This window comes from Lynx canadensis, chromosome A3, assembly GCF_007474595.2.
Source record: "Lynx canadensis isolate LIC74 chromosome A3, mLynCan4.pri.v2, whole genome shotgun sequence".
Lineage (NCBI taxonomy): Eukaryota > Metazoa > Chordata > Mammalia > Carnivora > Felidae > Lynx > Lynx canadensis.
The window spans coordinates 131,391,037-131,412,440 of NC_044305.1; the positions used below are offsets into that span (position 1 = coordinate 131,391,037).

Below are 21,404 nucleotides of genomic sequence, written 5' to 3' on the forward strand. Positions count from 1 at the left end.
TGATCTGTCTCCATTCCCTGGTGCTTTGTACTGGACCTGTCATTATGGCACGAATGAGTGAATGAATGTATGAGCGACCTAGTGAATGAGCGAGTGAATGAATGAATGAGCGAGTGAATGAATGAATGAGCGAGTGAATGAGTATGTGAACGAGCAAGTGAATGAGTGATCGAGTGAATTAGTAAGTGAATGAGTGAGCAAAAGAGTAAGCGAATGAATGAGCAAATGAATGAGCCAATGAGTGAGTCAATGAGTGAATGAGCAAGTGAACGAGTGAGTGAATAAGTGAGCAAGAGAATTAGTAAGTGAATGAGTAAAGGAGTGAGTGAGCAAATGAGTGAATGAGCAAGTGAACAAGCGAGTGAATGAGTGAACGAGTGAGCGAATGAGTGAATGAGCATGTGAATGAGTGAGCGAGTGAATTAGTAAGTGAATGAGTGAGCAAATGAGTAAGCGAATGAGTGAATGAGCGAGTGAATGAGCGAACGAGTGAATTAGTAAGTGAATGAGCAAGCGAAGGAGTGAATGAGCAAATGCACAAGCAAGCGAGTGAATGAGTGAGTGAATGAGTGAATAAGCGAGTGAGCGAATTAGTAAGTGAATGAATGAGTGAGCTAATGAGTAAGCGAATGAGTGAATGAGCGAGTGAGTGAGTGAATGAGCGAGTGAGCTAATGAGTAAGCGAATGAGTGAATGAGCAAGTGAATGAGCGAGTGAATGAGCGAGTGAATGAGCGAGTGAATGAGCGAGTGAATGAGCGAGTGAATGAGCGAGTGAATGAGCGAGTGAATGAGCGAGTGAATGAGCGAGCGAGCGTGAGCGAGTGAATGAACAGATGCATATCATGGAACAGAATCGTTCCACTTGGGCTTGTCGTGGAAAGCTGTGAAAAGCCCTAGAACTCTTGGCATCTGACCAGGGGCAACACCAGTGACTGGTCTGCTTAGTTCCTCCGTTGCCCTGGAAAGGGTCTGAGAGTTTTCTCAGGGGGACACCCTTGGAGTCAGCCTGTCCCTTGTTCATCCCTTCAGGCTCTCCAACCTCCACCACCTGTCCCACTGCTGTACTTGCCTTTAAATATCACCGGCTTGGCCTTGCATATTTTCAGCAAGTTGTCAGGGACGGACACTGGTTCTCCAGAGGCCACAACGGGGAAGGTGACCGACGCTGGTCCCACCGAGCCAACCTGGGGCACGCAGGACATGCCTGCGCTCTCTAGGGACAGGCCAGGAGAGTTAGGAAGACAGGCCAAACAAGCCACCCACCTCTGGCAGACCTGACGTCAGGCCGGCCTCCGAATCGGCTACAATCTGACCCTCACCCCTACTTGTGGGAGCCCCCAAGTCTTGGAATCACAGACTCCTGAGGTCAAAGCATCTTCAGAGTCGCTTGATCCAATCTTCCCCACCAAACAACCCAGTCCCCTCCCCTTCAGTCTCCCTGCCACGTGACAGGCAAGCCCCTTTTAAATTCCTTTAGGGTCAGGGAACGAGCTCACGGCCATACAGGAAGCCTGGGCTTGGTTGAGCAGCCCCACCATACGAGAAAGAGACCCTCTGTTATACCCAAGTCTGCCCCCCAGAACATCCTCGCCGATTCACGCGGAAGCACACACACGGGCACACACGCCCACGCCCACCAGCAGCAGCACCACCACGGGTCCTCGAGTCTCGGGTTTCTGGCAATGTTGCCGTCACTTACCGTACTTAGCTCTGTTCCCACCGCCCTGGGCGTAGCCGACGTCTGTCGCTGATGGAGATTCTGGGGACCACCCTTTGTGGCGTTTTTTCGGGGGCCCAGAGTTTGATAAGATACCTAGACAACATTCAGAGTACGGATTAGGCTTTCGCTAAGGATGAGCTTCCAAACACTCCCCCTGCTCTGGAGAGCACGTATTTGTTATTTTTTAAAAATCAGAGCCTTACGAGGGTCGTTAGCTGTTTAGGGAAGCGTCCGGGCATGAGGAAATATCCTGTCCATTTCAGTGAACGTTTCGTTCCAAACCGCGCAAGTGCCTCGGCCTGATCTCTGAGCCCTTAGCACACCCTCACCTTTAACATGGGGTCACAAGCCCTGCCGTTAAAGGTGGTTTCATGAAGACTAAAGAGAATGTAGCGAAAGCACAGCCTTGGGGCCCACTGGCCGGCAGCCCCCAAGATCACATCCTCCTTCGCCTCCTCCTCTAAACTGCCCCGTGAATGCCCGTGTGCTTCTGGGATAAGCCACGGTCACGTTCGACCAACCACCACACAGTTTCACCACCTGGGGGCAGGACCGCTCTACCGGTGTTCCTCTCCCACCCCAGCCTTGACCACTAACTTCAGACCAAAGAAGTCAACAGGAACAGAGGCTGGTACCTGCTGTCGTTAACGAGTCATCCCCCCCCACTCTAGATAACAGCATGTGCGGGACTCACGCTCTGCTCCTGGGTTGTTCAAAATATCCAGAGTTGGTTACCACATTCGTTTGAGCAATCCGACTCAAAATCTCCCCTACGTTTAGAAGTACACATTCAGCTGTGGCTGCACATTAAACGCCCCTGGGAAACCTTTAAAGCTCTCTGTGCCTGGACGCAAGCCCATCCCAGGTAAAGCGGAACCCCGCGTCTGGGGGAGCCCCGGGGAACCGTGGTGACTCCAAGCTCCCTGGTGACCCTAACTCACAACCAGGGTTGAAAACCACGGTGTAGGGCAAGGTTCCTACAAATCTGGCCTGAGAAGGAGCTGGACAGAAGCAGCAGGGCCCTGCTAAAACCATCCGCTCCCGGGCCCCACCCTGACCTACAGAACCAGACTTCTGGAAACAAGAATGAGAAAATGCCACCGTTCGTGGGCACCCTGGTTTTGCTTAAGCGCCCTGCAGGGTCTTGCTCCAGAGTCTCTTAAAGGTGGTAAAATTATGCTTGACTCCGCCTTAGACTGACCAAAAATGAACAAAGGGAACAAAAAGTGAAAACAGGTGGCTCACACAGAGCTTTCGAGCAGGCGGGCTCCTTAGACACACCTCCTCCCGGCAACACCTGAGGCAGCTACTATAACCGCTGTTCCGTTTATCTTCTATTACCTTCTACTGCCCGCACATCTGTCCTCAGGTGCGGACAGAGGCGCCCCACAGAGACCAAGACGCCTCTGAAAACCACACTCAGCTACCGTAGAGGGGCCAGGCCTCGATACTAGGGATGGAGGGTCTACAGATGTCCTCCCCCTTTGGGACACAAGCCCTCACCGCTCTGCTGGACCCAGCTCGACTCTCCCAAAGTGACGTCACTGGGAGTCGTCCCTGAGGTGCCAATGTGGACCAGCCCTCGCGGTGTCTCCTGGTATCGCGGTGGGGGGCACCCCTTGGCATTCTGGGTGAGCGAGTTTTTATTACATAGACTTCCATGTCACTCCAGGACATGTAGCACCCAGACCCCCCTGTGTGGACCAAGCAAGGATCCTGGGCACTTGCTAACGCTCCCCTCCCCCCCCTGCGAGGGGGCAGGACTTTTCCACTCAGGACCACTGAGCGACAGTCCTCAAGCCCGAATTCAACACCTCTTGTCGTTTTAGGAGCAGTTGACTAACATGGGCTTCCTCTCTCCCCAGAGCGGGCGGGAAGGCACAGGACCTCTGACGTTTCGGCCGTGCCGTCTCAGTCTGTGAAGGTGTCCCGGGTGGCCAGGTGCCGAGGCCCCAAGATGGGAAGGACGCTGGCCCTGCTCTCAGGACCTTCGGTACCTGAAGGACACGGATGGCCATGGAACTGAGACCAGGCAAGGTACCCCGCTGCAGGAGGAGGGGACAGCCGAGCTAAGCCCTGAAAGGCAGGTTTAGCAGCAGTCAGGACTCAGTGCATGACCAGGGGGTGAGGACAGGAAGGGGAGGGCACTCCTGGAGCGTGGCGGTCTCAAACAGTGGGGAATGAATAAGGTTCCTCAGGTTGGTTGGGGCCAGATTCCAGAAGGGTTCGAGGGCTGCCGGGGACTAGGGGCATTCTACTTCCCACACGGCTCCTCGTTCACCACGGAGTGGGGCCCCCGTGCCCTGCTGCCCGGGCAAAGGCTGGACGTATACAGGCCTCCACGCAGGCCGGGCAGGTGCCACAGTGCAAGGCTGCCATCACCATCCCAGAGGCCCGGTTGTCGGCCACGGGGCCACCCTAAATTCAGCACCTTGTCAAGAAACACCAGTCACAGCCCAGAGCGGCTGGAGGAGGGACAGAGGCTGGACCTCGGATTCCACGCTGGTTAGGACTGGGGAGTCTCAGGTCCAATTCAGAAAAGACACTGGTCCTTCCACCAGGGAGGGGACACTGGTCCTCTACCAGGGATGTCCTCTGCCGGCCATGTAACAGAAGCAGGGAAGCCTGGCCTCTAGGCCTGGGCTGCCTCTCTGGGCCTCACTTCCCTTCTCTACCAAACAGAATGTGGGACCAGAGAGTCACTACGGGCTCTTCCAGTTGGACAGTCTTGCATGCCAAAATCCACTCAGCTGCGTGCAGGGAGGACGGGGAGAGAGGTAACCCTGGCTTACTAAATGGCTCCTGAGAGCCCAGAGGGGCGAGCACGGAGCTCGGAGTCAGAGGCTCCACGGCCTCTACTCCAGCAGAAGGTCTGTGTAACCCCTTCGTGCACCTCTTCATCCTCTTCTGAGCTTCCTCCCTCACCGCCTCTCACGCTTCACCAGCTCTAAGGTGCAGCTCGACTGCCACCTCCTCCAGGAAGTCCTCCCTGCAAAGGAGCTCAGTGATGATGCCGAGGGGGGCATGGTCACTCAGGGAGCTGCCAGAGGGTCTGAATCTCCATACAGCACCTCACCTGACCCTCTCAGCCGCCCCGAATGCAGAATTCTGATCTCCAGATGAGGGAACAATGTAGCCAGAAGGCTTGTCCAAGATCCCCCTGACCAACAAGAGGCAGAGTTGAGTTTCGAATTCGTATTTATCTGATTTTGGAGCCCGTGTTTTTCCCATGACACCACACTGCCCCCAGTTTCTCCAGGACTTCACAGCCCTCCTGACGTGTAGCCCACAAGACTGGCCGCCCACCTCACAAGGGGCTCCCGCTGCTTCTTGCCGTACACCCATCACCCACGTCGGTGGACGAAGCCACGGCCCCACCCACACCAGGGCCCGGGCACAGCCCCACCGACCCGGGAGGCACCTGCCGGCCTGTCCCGACTCTCTCTCCATGCCACACCCACTCCGTGAGGCTCGGTGGCCCCAGTACGGTGGCGCCCACAACCCCCACAACAGCCTGGCCTAGAAAAAAGCAAGACCCCCCCCCCCCCCCAGGACAGGCGATGCTACCTAATGCCGAGGGCCGTGGCATGGCCGATAGGTCGTTCTTCACCAGCTGTTGGTGCTTCGGAGAATCTTTGCCATTGAAAACAGCTGGACCCACGGCCGTAGCAAGTGAGGGGTGCTCAGAGGCTGGTCCTGGCAGCAGAGAGAGAGAAAAGGGGAAGCACAGAGTCAGTTCATAGGAGCCCCGCTTAGCAGGAAATTACTTCTCTTCCATTTTTACCAACCAGCCGACAAGTGGTTCTGCCCACTGAGGACACACACACCCATGCACGCACACCCATGCGCACACACTCCTGCTCCAGTGAGCGCACAGCCCGGGTCAATGAAGGACCAGGGAGACAGGAGTGGCCAGTGGGGCCCCTGCATCCCAGGAGTGCACCCGAGGCTGATCTGCCTCCCTTCTCCCACACCCTCACCCCCCAGGCTCGGGTTTGCACCAAACACGCTCAGGACAGCTGTAGGGCACGCAGTCACCCAGGGCCCTGGGGCTCCCCAGGTCTGAGGATAATGCCGGGGGAAATTATGGATTCTGGTCTTGTGAGGCTCACTGCTTACGTGCTCACATCAGCCAGCGTGGTCTGGAAGGCCCTCCAGAGTCGGGGGCAGCACAAAACCTTTCTTGTGGGTGAGGTGGCATGGTGAGGGGCTTCGGGGCATAGTTCTGAACCCCACTGCCCTGGGTCTGAATCCCCTGCTCGGTTGCCGCCTGGGGCCGAGTGACCTTACTTAACCTTCTGAACCCCTTATGCTTCAGCTTTCTCAGCTACAAAAGGGGACCATAACAGAGCCACTGGGAGAAAGCCAGGATTTCAAAGAAGTGTGCCAAACAGTGCCTGGCAGGTAGTGAGCGCTGAGTATTTGCTATTGGCACCATTCTTAACTCTTGCCATCACCCTGCAAATTAGACAAGATCTGCTCCAGCTTTACAGGCGAGGAAACAGAGACGCGAAGAGTTGAAATCAGTTGCCCCGAATTGCCCAGCCAGAGGCTATCAGTGCTGGAAACTTACACCCAGCTATTCTGATGGCAAAGGCCAAGGGCTCCCCAGCCGCCATGGTAGCAGAGGTTCCTGGGGGCCCGGGCGCGGTGAGGACAAGAGCAGACGGCATGCAGAGAGGGAGGCCCGGGGCCTCGGTGGGAGGGCACAGTTCCCAACCCTGGCGTGGCCTCTTCGTGGGAGCCAGGGCACCGACTCCCCTCGCTAGGCCCCTCTACAGACCTCGTGGGCCGGAGAACGAAAACAGCCAAGCCTCCCAAGCCCTTGAGAAGGCTGCTGGAGTCAACGGCGACCATGCTCAAAGGTCCGTTCAGGATGGCAAAATGCCAAGCACACGACCCAGAAATCCCTGCTTGTCAAATCTTGACTTCACCTCCAACTGCCCGGGAGACCCCAGGCACGCAGCTGAGCCTCAGGTTCCCCAGAAGTACCGCGGGGAAACCCAAGCCTGCTTGCAAGGAGGCTGTTAGGACTCAAGGAGGCACATGCCCAGACTTGTGGGATCCTGAGCACACGGTAGATGGCGCATGCTCGTCTCACCTGCCCCTTGCAGGCTCCCCACTGCAAACCGGGGGGGGGTGCTGAGGGACCCCAATTCACCACACCACCGATAAGGGGGTCATATTACGTAGCAGACAGCAACAGAGGACATCTTTCCAAGTTAAAAACACAGCATGCGGGGGCACCTGGGTGGCTCAGTCAGTGAAGCGTCCGACTTAGACTCAGGTCATGACCTCACAGTTTGTGAGTTCAAGACCCGCATCGGGCCCTGTGCCGTCAGCGTGGAGCCTGCGTGGGATCCTCTGTCCCCCTCTCTCTGCCCCTCTCCTGCTCCTTCTCAAAAATACATTAAAAAAAAAATTTTTTTAACACAACACAGCATTCTGTGCCAGAAACTACTACAAATTCAAGATAAAATGCTAAGGCTTTGTAGGCAAAGATGAGGTACAAAGCACGCTTTTTATTTATCTTGAAAAACGTTTGGCTGCAGGGGCACCTGGGTGGCTCAGTCGGTTACTCATCCAGCTCTTGATCTCGGCTCAGGTCGTGATCTCACAGTTCATGAGATCGAGCCCCCCTTCCGGCTCTGTGCTGACAGCATGGAGCCTGCTTGGGATTCTCTCTCTCTCTCTCTCTCTCTCTCTCTCTCTCTCTCTCTCTGCCCCCCCCCCCACCACACTCTCAAAAATAAACACACTTTACAAAAAGAAACAAGAAGATCGCTTGGGCTGCACCCTCAAGCTGCCAGGCTTGTGGGTTTAGCTCCTTTGTGCTTCTCGGTCGCCTCACCTGCCTGCTGGGCTCCCAGGGGGGCGCTCGGGCTGGCTCCGGGAACGGGCTCGCTGGAGAAGGCAGCCAGAGGCCCGGAGCTCTCCGCTGGCGGGAAGAGTGAGCTGGAACAGGCACGGGCGGAGGTCGGCCGGCTTCTGAACTCTAAGGGGGCAAGACGCGCGCATGAAAACCAACTCCCCCCCCCCCACCCCGGTCACGCGAGGCCTTCCTAGACCGGAGGCTGTCCGCCAAGAGAGCCAGACACCTAGACAACCAAAACGGTGCCAATGCCATGCCAGCCTTGCCTCAGTGTAGCTGGGGGAGGCGGGGGTGCGATAACCCCCACGGCTCCGTGCCAAGGGCAGGGGGATCCGTCCGAGGGGCAGCTCTGATTATCAGGAGGGGGAGCAACCCTGAGCGTTTGGGACAAAGAGAAAAACAGAGGACACGAATGAGTCACCCCCATCGCTGCCCTTCAAGCCCAAGGAAAGAACAGATTATTACTCAGAGGCAGAGAAAGAGCTGAGAGCCCCCTGTCCTGAAAGCCACCCTCTGCTGGAAAGATTCCCTCCCAGGAGTTGCATCTAGCCTGTGAGGTGTTTGGTCACAGCACGTGATCAAAGACTCTTCCTGGGTCCCACAGCAGAAGCACCACTTTGTACTACTAATTCTTAGTACCAGGAGCTCAAGAAATGTTTACTGAGTCAAGTAAGAAAAGGAGTAGGGGTGGGGGAGGAAGGCCCTGAGCCAGCCCTTCCTGAAGTCCCTTCCTTCTATTCACAGAGGCTGGCCAGGAGAGGCCAGGTGACCAGAGATGAACCAACCCAGACAAGGTTCTCGTGGAGACCCCTCCTAGGACATGTCCCTGCACAGCTGGCTGAGTGGGGGCCTCTCAGGGGCCATCCAAGGCTGGGCCTCTGAAAATCCACTGCCCCCCACCCTCTTCTCTCCATAGTTGACTTGGCCATGGGTGATCCGGGAGACAGGAGGGAGGAGGGAAGCCCAGTGACTTCTACGACGCTGGCCTTCACAGGGTTCGGGGCGGAGAGAGGACGGGTATCATCCGAGCCATTATTTCTCTAAATCAGAGTTTCTCAACCTCGGCACCGCTGATTATTTAGGCTTGCTCGTTCTTTGTGGGTTGGGGTACGGGGCAGGGGGGGCGGGGGGGGCAGAAAGGGCTATCCTGTGTGCTGCCGGATGTTTAGCAGCATCTCTGGCTAGGCTGGCACTACAAATGTTTACCCATAATGCAAAGCAGCGCTTTGATTTCACGGGGCTGACCTTCTGCCTGCAATTGTGCCCATGGAGCCTGGGCGCTCCTCGAAGTCCGGCTGACAGGCACCTGGGCCCTCTTGGAGGGCCCCCGTTCACCCACCCAACCCTGCTCAAAGCCGAACTGCTCACCTGAGCCTTTCCAACAGATGAGAGGTCCTTTGGTTAGAGTCCCTTGTGCGTTGCGGACCAGGTAATACTTCAAGTGTTTCTGCTTCTTGGGCTGAGTGGTCAACTTGAGATTTATGTGATTAGAGAATTCTGTGAAGTAGCAGAAGCCTTTCTTTCCACAGCCAACGCAATTCCCAGAGAAACCTGGGGGAGGGAAACCACCACGAAGGTCTCCAACTTACCTCCAACATACTCGTCAAATAACGCAGACTTTGTGGTAATTCTAAGTACTCCCATCCTGTGCCACGAACCCGAAAATTCCACAGGGCAAGGGTCCCTAGCACCTTATGTTGGTCCAAGGGTCGAGATGACCTTGACTTGAACAGAAGGAGGCCCAAGAAGACTTAGTCATGGAGGAGGCCCTGAAGCTTGGAAGACTGAGCTTGCCGGGGGGCGGGGGGGGACAGATTTTAAAGCCTATACACACAGGAAACATTACAAGATGAGACTATCGCATTCAACCGTCTACACTGATCAAGTGCCTGCAGGAAGTGGTACACGCCCATCTCCTTCAGTGCTGGCCGGTCACAGAATCTCAAAGCCATCAGACCACTGACGGCCTCCCAGGAGCCCCAAACTCCATCCTGATCCCATGAGTCGCTGCAAGAAACAAAGAGAGCTCCATGGTGCGGGGGGGGGGGGGGGGGGGGGCTGGAAGGGTTTGGCAACCAGCGGAACGGAGACCCACTGCCCCGGTGTGACTGTCACAACGTTGGCATCCTGCGGCCGAGGCCGGAATGGGCCTTTCTGGGGACGGACGGAGGTTCCCACCAGCTGTGAGGCTCCAGAAGGGTCACCCGATGACAAAACGACCTCTTAGGAACCATGAAAATCCAGCGAATAGGGATAAAGAGACCTTTACAAACTATAAAGTCCATTCAAACCACACTCAGTGCAACCACCGGTTAACATGGGACAAATGTGACGATTGGCCTAGCTGCTCTGGTCTACACCCACCATCTCAAGAAGACCTTCCTGAGGACCTTGCTTCGCCCACTGGGGCGTCTGGTTTCTATGGTACAAGGCCCTTTGGCAGGAAAGACCCTAAAGCGGAGACTGATCTGTTTCATCATATTCTCTGGCCGACAAGTTTCCAAAGGTCACTTTGACTCAGCCCATGAGGGCCACGTGGCTCAGTGTGTGAGCCCTGCTTTCAAACAGGGTATTCCTGAGGCCTCTGGCTAATGTTCAAAGCAACGTGTTCGTGAAGGTTCAAGACATCTCCACAGAGAAATAAGGCACCTACAGTATAGACACTCACTGGATTTTCTGATCTATTTTAAGCACATTTAATACTCCTTAAAAGGCCTTAGAAATAGGGACAGATCTCTTGGTCTAGCCACAGGACAGGGACAGGTTTAGTTTAAACTTCCAGAATCCTGTTCTCTCTGCACCAGAGCAAACAGACAAAGTATCAAAGAGATGCCAGGCACTGTGCTATTTCCTTGTTCTTAAAGGGACAGGAAAGGAACTAACACGCACAGAGAGCCAGCGAGATGCTGGCCCTTTTACCGTCCTCCAGACAAGGTCAATCAGCTTAAGTGACACAACACCCGGCCCCTTGGGACACAAATCCTTCTTTGGGGAGGGCTGAGGACCGGAGAGGTCATGGAATATTCCCCAGTGGAGGTAGACGGTGTGGCACTCCAGCCCAGCAGGCGAATGGAGTGGAGACTCACAAGCGTGGCATTCAAGGCCACCCCAAATGCTACCCAACCCCCATAGCTCCAGCCTTCGCCCCGGTTCCTCGCTCTGCTGTGCCAAATCCCCGAGTGGACCCGCCCACCCACTCCCACCGCCCTCATGCCTCCAGGCTCACACTCTTCCTCCCTTGAGTCCCACCTGCGTGTTGCATGTGTCCCTGCCACTCAATGCCCAACTCAAACGTCCACTTCTTCGGGGCTTCGCTTGACCCGAAGGGCTGAAGCTCCCTGTTCTCCCCTACAGCTCTTCATATTGAACAGAGAACCACCGTAACCTCTTTTTTAGTGTTTAGTCATTGAAATTCGCATCTTTTTCCCCATAGCTATTCCCTCGCTCTAAAGGACCAGCGTCATGGGATGACTGCACGTAGGGGTGGGTTGTGTCTGTACATGTTAAGTGTCTGTGCACAGACCAGTGTCCAGCACGTCATAGATGATAGATATCAGAAGGGAAGGAGAGGCGAAACAGGCTATCAACGTGAACATATCAGGATTTCTGCACCTCCTTTGAAATAACAATCTAATGTTTTTATTTCTTCCTTTGTCTCCAACCTGGATCTCTGAAGACAAACGCAGCTCAGCTGCCATTTAAGAATACTGGATGGAACTAGAGGGGATTATGCTCAGCGAAATTAGAGAAAGGCAAAGATCATATGACTTCACTCATATGTGCAATGTAAGATACAAAACGGATGGAAAAAGATTCTAAAAACAAGGAGGGGGACTCTTGAAAACACAAAGAACAAACTGAGGGTGGCTGCACAAGTTGTGGGGGGGGGGATGGGCTGAATGGGCAAGGGGCATTAAGGGAGGAGCGCTGGGTACACATCGGGGATGAATCACTGGAATCTACTCCTGAAATCACTATTGCACGATATGCTAACTAACTTGGACGTAAAAGATAAATAAGTAAATAATGAAATGGGGGGAAAACAACAAAAAAAAAACAAGGCCCTGAGAAACCTTCCAAGCTCTCTGGAAGGGATTCTGACCCCAAGTGTTGAAAAGATGGATGCACGAGAAACAGAACTACAAGACCAAGGTGTGCGGAAAGCACCCTGCCAGGGCCCTGCTGCCATCCAGGGACAGCTACATGGACCACAGGCCTTTGATCCGTGACAAATGTGGGCGGTGGGACCGCTGCGCCCTTTCAGATGGAGGGATGGGACCACGGGCCATCGGGAAGGCCTTCTCGTGGTTCCGCAGGTGGAAGGCCTGGGTCTGCCTGGCAAGTATTTGGGGAGCCAGCTGCAAGCTGCAGCAAATACGGACTGCTCTTCTAAGAGGTGACTCGGGACCACAGGACGGCTGACCGACTGGTCCCTGGAGACAGGGGAAACGGTTTAAGCCACCCCTAGCTGAACATGTGAGGCAATTGTAATTTTCCCAGAAGTCGTCTCAACGGCAGTAAAAAAATTTCACGAGGAAGAATAAAATGAGCCGTTCTCTTTGGAAATCTGCCTCAGGACCAGGGAGATGATCAGGACCAGGACCAGGATGATAGTCTCTTTAAGTTTTTTCTTTTTTATGTTTATTTATTTTTGAAGGAGAGAGAGACAGAGTGTGGGATGGGGCGGGGGGGAGGGGGGCAGAGAGAGAAGGAGACACAGAATCCGAAGCAGGCTCCAGGCTCCGAGCCGTCAGCACAGAGCCCGACGCGGGGCTCGAACTCATGAACTGCGAGATCGTGACCTGAGCCGAAGTCAGACGCTCAACCGACTGAGCCACCCAGGCGCCCCGAGCCTTTTTGTTTAAAGTGAGAATCTGACTACAGCGGGACCAGTTTCACTTTCGAGGACCCCTGGGCTATGGACTTCAGATGAAGAATCCCGCGCCATTCTCTGAAACAGTAAAAATCCTTTAAAACATAAAACCTGAAGCCCTATATGTACTCTTGATACTTGCATAAATCCAAATTATATCGTTTTCTACTACAGACTGAGCCTCTGATAAAATATGTGCGTGCTAGGGGCGCCTGGGTGGCTCAGTCGGTTAAGCGTCCGACTTCAGCCAGGTCACGATCTCGCGGTCCGGGAGTTCGAGCCCCGCGTCAGGCTCTGGGCTGATGGCTCGGAGCCTGGAGCCTGTTTCCGATTCTGTGTCTCCCTCTCTCTCTGCCCCTCCCCCGTTCATGCTCTGTCTCTCTCTGTCCCAAAAATAAATAAAAAGGTTGAAAAAAAAATTAAAAAAAAAAAAAAAAAAAAAAAAAGAAGACAGGCCTAGAAAGCCTGTCCTGAATCCTCAAACTCTCCGGCATAAATATCCAAAGTGCAGAGAAACGGTTCCTTCGAGGTTACCACCCCCCAGGAACTACTCCAGAAAAACCAGTCTTTCTTGACCACACGGGGGCGGCACTATCGAGTTTCCCCTCAGGCCCGGCCAAGCCGCGTTTGGCACCCCGGATGGTGTTGCACATGCACACCCCGAACTGGTGCCCACACGTGCTCCCCCGTCCATGGAAAGACCTCCTGGCGAGGCAGGGCTTAAATTGGACCCTGAAGCTGAGGTCAGACCTTGAGAGGGGCTCCGTGCTCCTTTTAAGGACGGAGTCATCACAGGCAGGCCCTGCCCTCCTGTTCCCTGAAAGCGAACGGCGACGATAAAAGTAGCATCGTCCTTGGGTATTGCGGCAAGTGAAGCAGGCAAACCAAAATCGAGCCTTATGTCCACGCTTGTGAAATACAAGCTGTGAAAACCATTTCAAATGCCCCACCTGGATGGCGCACGGAGAAGAAAATGGGCAAAGTACAATGGAGGTTCACTTGGGGGTGATGGGCAACTTCCTCCTTTTCCACTTTGTATTTGACTGCTGTTGTTTCTGCCACGATCCTCGTTGTGGAGGTAAATAGAGCCTAACGGCGAACGAGGAAAAAAACACGTCCATGGCCCCCAGCCTCGGTATTCTGGCCACGTTCCGACTAAAGTACGCAAGGGATCTACTTTCTCCTTGCGTCTCTGAAGGTGGGCCTCTGGAGGACTCCAAAGCGCACCTCCCTTTGCAATTCTCCCGCGTGTGCCCGGGAAGGGGGACACAGGCCAGAGCGTACCAGGCAGCAGCCAGAGGCACAGGGAAAGCCTTAAGAGCCGCGTCAGGCTTCAGATGAGATAGAAACGGGATGGGGGTGATGGGCACAAGAAGATGGGACCAACCTCAAGGCTGGCCGGTGGTGCATTCTTGCCACATAACCAACAAGACCCCCGGAATCCTGCAAGAGGCTCACGGCCACTTCCCCTGCCCCTAATTGTCCCTTTGGAAGAAGGGGGCAGAAATCAGTTATTCATGTGACCTCTAAGAGATCGTTCTACACTGCAAGTTAACAACATAGCAAGCAGGGGCAGCTCAGTCGGTTAAGCGTCCAACTTCGGCTCAGGTCATGATCTCACTGTGAGTTCGAGCCCCGTGCCAGGCAGGCTCTGTGCTGACAGCTCGGAGCCTGGAACCTGCTTCGGATTCTGTGTCTCCCTCTCTCTTGGCCCCTCCCCTGCTCGCTCTCTCTCGCTCTTTCTCAAAGGTAAATAAACATAAACAAACAAACACAGAAATCACCTTCTTTGAACATTTCCAAAAATAAAAACTGTAAGGGACAACTAGGAAGGAGGGACCTATGCATGAAGACAGAATTAGCAACAGGTCAGCCAAATGCTTTGGGACAATCTTGGTTGGATCTTGATTCAAACAAAACATCCATCAAAACAAAACCAAAACTGTAAGACAAAATTTGAACACACTGGCTATTGGGTAATATTATGGCATTACTGTTAAATTTTGTAGATACGATGATGGTATAGGAACTCTAACAAAGAGCCCTTATTGTTTAGAGATACACACGGAAACGTTTACAGGTGAAACGCCACGTCTGGGGTTTGCTTCCCCAACAATCCAGAAGTTCGAGAAGGAGTCGTGGGTGAAACAAGACTGGCCGTGTGTTAGTAATTGTTAAAGACACAAGACAGACGCATTACATTATTATTTGAAAAATGACTTCCCGGGAATGGCAGCCTTGCCCAGGCGGGGCCCAAGCAGCCCCCGCTCCCAGCCTCCGCTCCTTCATTCCAGCACACCGTGTTCCTTCACGCACACGGTTCCCCCTCTTCCTGAGGGCACCCGTTCCCCGGAGTAGGAGGGCCAGGGCCAGAGCACCTGGGCTCAAATTCAGGACCTGCCATTTACGACCCTGAGCAAGTCAGTTAACCTCTCTGTGCCTTTGCTACCTCATACACAAATGCTAGATAATAACGTACCCACCGGTACACTGATAACCTATTTAGAACAGTTTCTAGAACGCGGTGAGTGCTTAGTAAAGTGGTTGCCATTAGCGTGCAGGTGCTATTGTTCTCTGACTTGCAAAATGCCACTGGTTTTTCAGGGCCCAGCTCACACACCACACCCTGAGACACTGTTCCTGTCACTGGGCTCCGTGTGCCCTTCTGTACCCCCTCGGCACTTTAACCCTCAGCTCTCACGTGCCGCCCAGAGATGTGTTAGAAAGTCCCCGTCTGGCCGAGCTTTCCCACCAGCTGGCAAGCTCCCAGCGAAGGACCAGGTTGGACTTGACTCTGGGGCCCTGGGCTGAACTGAAGGTCCACCTTCGACACGGGGTACACATTCCACAAATGCTGCGTGAACATAGGACTCATTTACACCCTGATAGAAAAGGACATTCTAGCTGGAGGTCGTCTCCTGCCTCAGTGATCAGCCAATTGAGAGGAATTCCCGTCGTCAAAAAATGGAAACACACATCTAGATTTTCATCTTTCAGCTTCTCAGACAAAATCCCTCTGTTGATCCCAAGTCACTAAAACAAGATTCCTTTCGTTATAAATTGGGGGGGGGGGGCGGTTATAAATTAGGAGCTAAAGCCATTGCTTCCCCCAAGATATTCCACAGCTTCCGTTTTATAGGTCACTAAAAAGCGCGGAGCCCAGGCCCCCGGAGGGCTGTAGGCCCACCTTGTCCCGCGCAGCCATCAGGGTTAATTGCAGGAAACCTACACGGTGTTAAGTGTGCAAGCTGAGAGCATAAAGTTATTTTAAAAGAAGAAAGCGTCGGTTATTACCGACCGGCCCTCGTAACCCACCTCCGATGGCTTTTTGGCGAGCAATTAACAAAGCCCCCACTTCCTCTGCACTCGCCACCTGAGGAGCCAAAGCTGTTAGGGGCTGGCGGTGAATGAACTCAAAGATTCTTGTCCCCACGTTTCAAGACACAGAACCTCCTTGATTTACTGCCCTCGCAATTCCTTTACAGTCACTAAGTGGTGGAATTCAGCCCAGGCCGCGGCTGCCGCCAGATCAAACGCTGGCCAAGTCACTGGCACAGTCTTACCAGCACGTTTCATCCTGAGTGGCCTCGACGAGCAAATTAAATCCGAGACGGAAGGACTCCGTGAGCTCCTTTGGTAGAGTGAATTTCCCGGGATTACTCTTGTTCTCGAGAACTAGTTATAATAAGCCCCTCCTGCCTAGAGAGACGGAGTTGGCCAGAACCTTCTCTCTCTCTCTCTCTCTCTCTGGTCACCATCCCAGAGCTGTGTCTGTCTGTCCAGCCCACATTCACCTGCCTTGGTTCAGCATTTACCCACAGTCACTGTCTCCTCGTGGCAGGAACTATTCGTCTTCTGCGGGTCAATCCTTGCTCTCCCCTCTTCCCCTCCTCCCCTCTCGGGTCCTTTGCATAGTGCCTCAGTCCTAAAATGTGCTCAATAAATACCCACTGGCGTGCATTTACCTACTCAGCTTTTGGGGGGGGGGGGTGTATCGAGCATGAAATTTAAGTGTTCTACAGCGCGAAGACTCTTCCTGACGCTACGTCTGGACCAGATCATTACCAGCCCTTCTGCCTGCCTGATTCTCCTCCACGGGAGACACCGGACCAGGTGAGGGGGCCAGGGCACGTGCAGGAATCGCTCCCCACTTTCTGGAGAAGGCTATGAATGTTCCGCAAGCAGGGACACACACTCAGCCCTGTTCTCCCACCGCCTCAGGTCTGATGCCCTCTGAAAGCATCGAGCACAAGGCCCGTATCCTATTCTTGACACAGGCAGGCGCTTAGAAAAGGCTTGATGAACATACGCACAAGACAGTACTAAATGATGGGCTTTCTATAGGAGGTCAGCCACATCTCAGGATAAATCTCATTTACGTTCCACTTCACACGGAAAGAGCCTACTGAAAAACAAACGGGGCGGTAGGATGCACTGATCAAGAGCCCCCAAAGGCGGCCTGTCCCCCACCCCCCATGGCCTCTCTTGTTCCTGTCCCCCATGCGGATGGAGCCACAGGGAAGGGCAAAGAAAGGACTTACCAAGAAGAGCGTTGTGCCCATTGTCATCCGGCAAGAACCTTTTGTCCACGGCACACACCAGGAGATGGTCTGGCAGGCTGGGGGACTTGGCCCCCACGAGGAGAAAGCCTGCAGGGACGTCTATGGGCTCACTGGAAATGGAGACGAGACGCAGGTCCTTCCCCGCCTGGCAGAACCCTGGGAGGAACGGACGAGACTCACACACGCTGCCCAGGGGCCTCCCCAGACCCGGGCTCCGCGTGGGCAAAGGGAGGACAGCGTTCCAGGTCTTGTCGGGAACAAAGCTCACCTCTGGATGTGGCTGACTTTCAAACTAGTTCTAAGAGGTAAGATTAGGACCCTACTTACTGAGGCCACTCACCACACGCTAATTATTTTTATGACGATGGTGTCACCATATGATACACGTTGACGTACAGATGAAACTCACCAGGAAAAAGTGTAGGCACGTGATGGCCAATTAGAATGTACACGAGATAAATCCATAAGAGATTGTGAGCAATTTGATATTCTTTACGCCCGGTGTTCCTTACACGTATGAGGAAAAGACAAATGTCACAAATAGGGAGCAAGAGCCTGGTAACACTGGCCATCTCTGGGGATGGGACACAAGGACACTGACCATCAAGGAGGCCTTCACTCCATACCCTTTTGGACATTCTGTATCTTAGAGCTTTTAAGTAGATTTTCCATTCAAAAAATAAGTGTCCAGGGGCACCTGGGTGGCTCAGTCAGTTAAGCGTCCGACTCTCGATTTCGGCTCAGGTCATGATTTCACGGTTCATGAGTTCGAGCCCCGCATCAGGCTCTACACTGACAGTGCGGAGCCTGCTTGGGATTCTCTCTCTTTCTCTCTGCGTCTCTCCCGCCCACACTTGCTCTCTCAAAATAAATTCCTAAAAACTTTTTTAAAAAATTTAAGAAATACATGTCCTGAGGCATCTGGAAATAGAAACAGCTGAGACTTATTTGGACAGGCCCTTTGCAAGGTCTTTGGGCACATCCAGCCCCATCCCGTGTCCGTTCCATCCTTAGTTACCGACGGAGGCGGTGACAGCTAACATGGCCTGATGGTCCCAAGGCTCCCCCTGCAAAACCCTACAGTACCGTCAATGGACTCCTCCCGCACGCACCTGCTTCGCCATCGACAACACCGTGCCCCCGGCGGGAGGGCCACAAAGGGGCCCTGGGGGGTGGGGAGGCCAGAAGGCACAGAGCCAGTGCCCACAGTGGGCCAGGCCCTGGGCCGGGATAAGCTCTGCAAAGCTGTCACTTGATCACCTGTGGGGAAGTGTTCCAGCTGCCAGTCTGAAGATATGGAAATCAAGGCTCCGAAGAGGTTACGTGATTTGCTCAGAGCCGCAGAGAGGAGGGCCAGGGTGGAGGCAGGTCCGACCCAGCTCAGGGTGGCTCCCCTCCATCGTCTTAGGGAAGCAGGCCTTCCACCTACGCGGCCTGGGCCCAGCCTTCTGAAGAGCTGAAGGAGGGGTGCCTGGGGGGGCTCAGTCGGTTGAGCGTCTGACTTCAGCTCAGGTCATGATCTCACGGTCCTTGAGTTCGAGCCCCACGTCGGGCTCTGGGCTGATGGCTCGGAGCCTGGAGCCTGCTTCGGATTCTGTGTCTCCCTCTCTCTCTGCCCCTCCCCCATGCGCTCTCTCTCTCTCAAAAGTGAATAAACAATAAAAAAAAATATTTTTTAAATGAAGAACTGGAGGAAGACGGGCTATGGACACCGTTGCTGCGTTCACTTGGAAATTCTTTGAAAATCACCGTGATGACCCCTGGAGAGCTCGCTGTTTTCTTTCATTAGGTGGACATGAGAAGGCCCCCTCATGAAGGGCCACTGTGCTGGTGTCCCTCACCCCAGAGCAGCAGCCCCAGCGAGGGCTGCCTGCCTCCCCCGCCGCCATCTTGCACAAGGTCACGTCCAGCCCTACACACGGGGCCTCTACACCCCAGATGATCACCGCACCGAGCCCTGCCCAGCCACACCTCAGACTCCTACCTAAACTGCTGGCGGCTCCCCACATGGGCTCCACGCTCCCCATTCTGAGCCTCTGCCCATGCCGTTCTTCTGTCTGGAATGTCCCAGCTTCCTCCAACCCTCTCACAGACTCCCGCCAATCCTCCAAACCCCAGACGATGGGCCACCTCCTCCAGGAAGCCTTCCCTAAACTCTCGACCTGTGTCAGCAACCTTTCGTGGCCTCCCAGGCACCCCTGGTCGCCCACCCCACCCTGCTAGCACTTTCCACGTCGTGGACGAAGTATCTGCTTACCTAACTAGCTCCAATATCCGAGAGTATCTTTTATCTCCAAACTTCCAGAGTTGGGAGGGGCAATAATTAATTCACTCACTAAACCATTCGCCTGGTGTGGTGACAGATGAACATACGCCACTCAGACAGGCTGCTGGGCTAGAGAGTGGGAGAGCCAGGAGTTTCTCCGAGTGTCTCCGCATGCAGAGCGCGAGCTCTTATGACCAGATGAAGCATCTGGCATCCCTGTGCCTCGGTCCCTCAACAGCGCGACGGGAGCGAGTCACCGACCCTACGGGGTTCCTGAGAGACCACAGGTCTGTCTTTTTCAACCATAAAGTGCGATAAAGGAGAAAGATGGTTCCCGCGTATTGGTCTGAGCTAAACGTGCAGCGCCAGCCGACCCGAATTGAGAGGCACGTTCTAGTTTTCAAACAGCCAACGTAGCAAAATGAACTGTTGGACCCAAACCCGTTGGTGAAGTTGAGGCTGTCCAGGGAGCGCTGAGGGGTGAGAGCCTGACGGCCACGGTGACGTGCAGCCAACGCTGCTGGGTGGGGGAGGGTACGCCCGCTGTCACCTGCCAGCGGCCAGGGTCACGCACTCTGCGGGCTCACCGTCTGTGGTACAGCAGCCTTCGGGCGGAGGGTGCATCTGGTAGGGATTCGGGGGACCGCTGGGCTCCAGCGCCCCTTCCCCCTCTTCTTCCTCGTCCTCATTGTCCCCTCGGCCTCCACCTGGAAGGGGCAAAGGGGAGCGAGGCGTCAGGCAGAAGCAGCTAGTCCGCAAGTCTCGGCCACCGAACAGCCAGCCCGTCCCGACAGACACACCCCAAGGTCGGGCGTCATCCCCCGTCTCTGCTGGAGGGGCCAGCTGAGGTCAGGGGACTCTCCCCAGGTCACAGACTCAGGCTCCAAGCCTGGCCTCGCGACCTCGAATGCGGGTTCACCTCTCTCCCCATCCACGAGAGCTGCGCCTGTCTGCACACGCACAGGGGTCAACGCGCGGTAACTGGTGGAGAAGAACGGTGCACGAAGCCTGGTACCTGGTAGGCACTCCAAAAATATTTCTGTGGGAGGTACCACAGATTAAGATCTAGACCATTTTGCAGGTGGGCACACTGAGGCCTAGCGAGGCCCAGTGATCGGCCTGCCGCTCTTCAGAGACCCGCTAAGCAGCACAGCTGGCCCGTTCCCAGCTGGGTCTGCTGCCCGCGCCGATGTTCTAGCGACTGACTGCACCGGTTAGTTAAGAACAGAAAACGTGGCATGAATCGCCTCTACAGAATACGAACGGTACCTTTTTATTCATCCCCAAGGGAAAAGGGGACGCAGAGGCATTTCTGAAAACACGCACCCAAATTTGTCACATACACGCAAGGCACCGTTCCAGAACAGGGCCAGGCAGGTTATGACTTCAGGGAAGTTTCTTTTGTTGTTGTTGTTTTCTTCTTTTATTTTTTTTTATTTTCTTTTTAACATTTATTTATTTTTGAGACAGGGAGAGACAGAGCATGAACAGGGGAGGGTCAGAGAGAGGGAGACACAGAATCCGAAACAGGCTCCAGGCTCTGAGCCGTCAGCACAGAGCCCGACGTGGGGCTCGAACTCACGGACCGCAAGATCGTGACCTGAGCCGAAGTCGGCTGCTTAACCGACTGAGCCACCCAGGCGCCCCAGTTGTTTTTTTTTTTTTTTTCCAAGTGAAATAGCATTTTAGGAGTCACGGAAAACACGAAACTGGCCAGGAGAGCCAACAATGGGCCATGGGAATCTCACCGTGGGCACTCTACCTGGGCAATGGAACAGCTTATTGTCATTCCCCAGACTCTCAGCTCCTAGATTGTGGGGTCCTTGCCCTTCTCCGTCTCGGTACTCCGGGCACCCCGTAAAATGCTCATGCAGAGAAACACCCAGAAAACACCTGTCCAGCCGATGCGAGCACGCCGTCTTTACCCAGCTCGGCTAGAGAAGGGGGGGGGTCATGTTCGTGAATTTCCAAGGCTATGCAAGAATAGTCCTGACTTTTTTAACAGAAATTTGGGGTTAAAAATCCCTCTCAACTTGTCTACATTTAAATGTCATTTAACAAACAGCATGAACACGTCTTCATGGGACAGGGTCACTCCCAGCATTCTTA

The 21,404-nt window shown here is 54.3% G+C and overlaps 1 protein-coding gene across 1 annotated transcript in view; it reads right to left on the minus strand.

The window, feature by feature from the left end:
• Positions 1-21,404, minus strand: part of GREB1 (growth regulating estrogen receptor binding 1) — a 91,807-nt gene that overhangs the window by 51,068 nt on the left and 19,335 nt on the right. Inside the window, exons 3-9 of the mRNA XM_030311626.1 lie at positions 19,883-20,002; positions 17,009-17,185; positions 8,963-9,145; positions 7,574-7,717; positions 5,290-5,418; positions 1,702-1,815; positions 1,072-1,215 (exon numbers count right to left, since the gene is read on the minus strand). Of these exons, the coding sequence (XP_030167486.1) occupies positions 1,072-1,215; positions 1,702-1,815; positions 5,290-5,418; positions 7,574-7,717; positions 8,963-9,145; positions 17,009-17,185; positions 19,883-20,002 (1,011 nt within the window). The remainder of the gene's footprint in view (positions 1-1,071; positions 1,216-1,701; positions 1,816-5,289; positions 5,419-7,573; positions 7,718-8,962; positions 9,146-17,008; positions 17,186-19,882; positions 20,003-21,404) is intronic.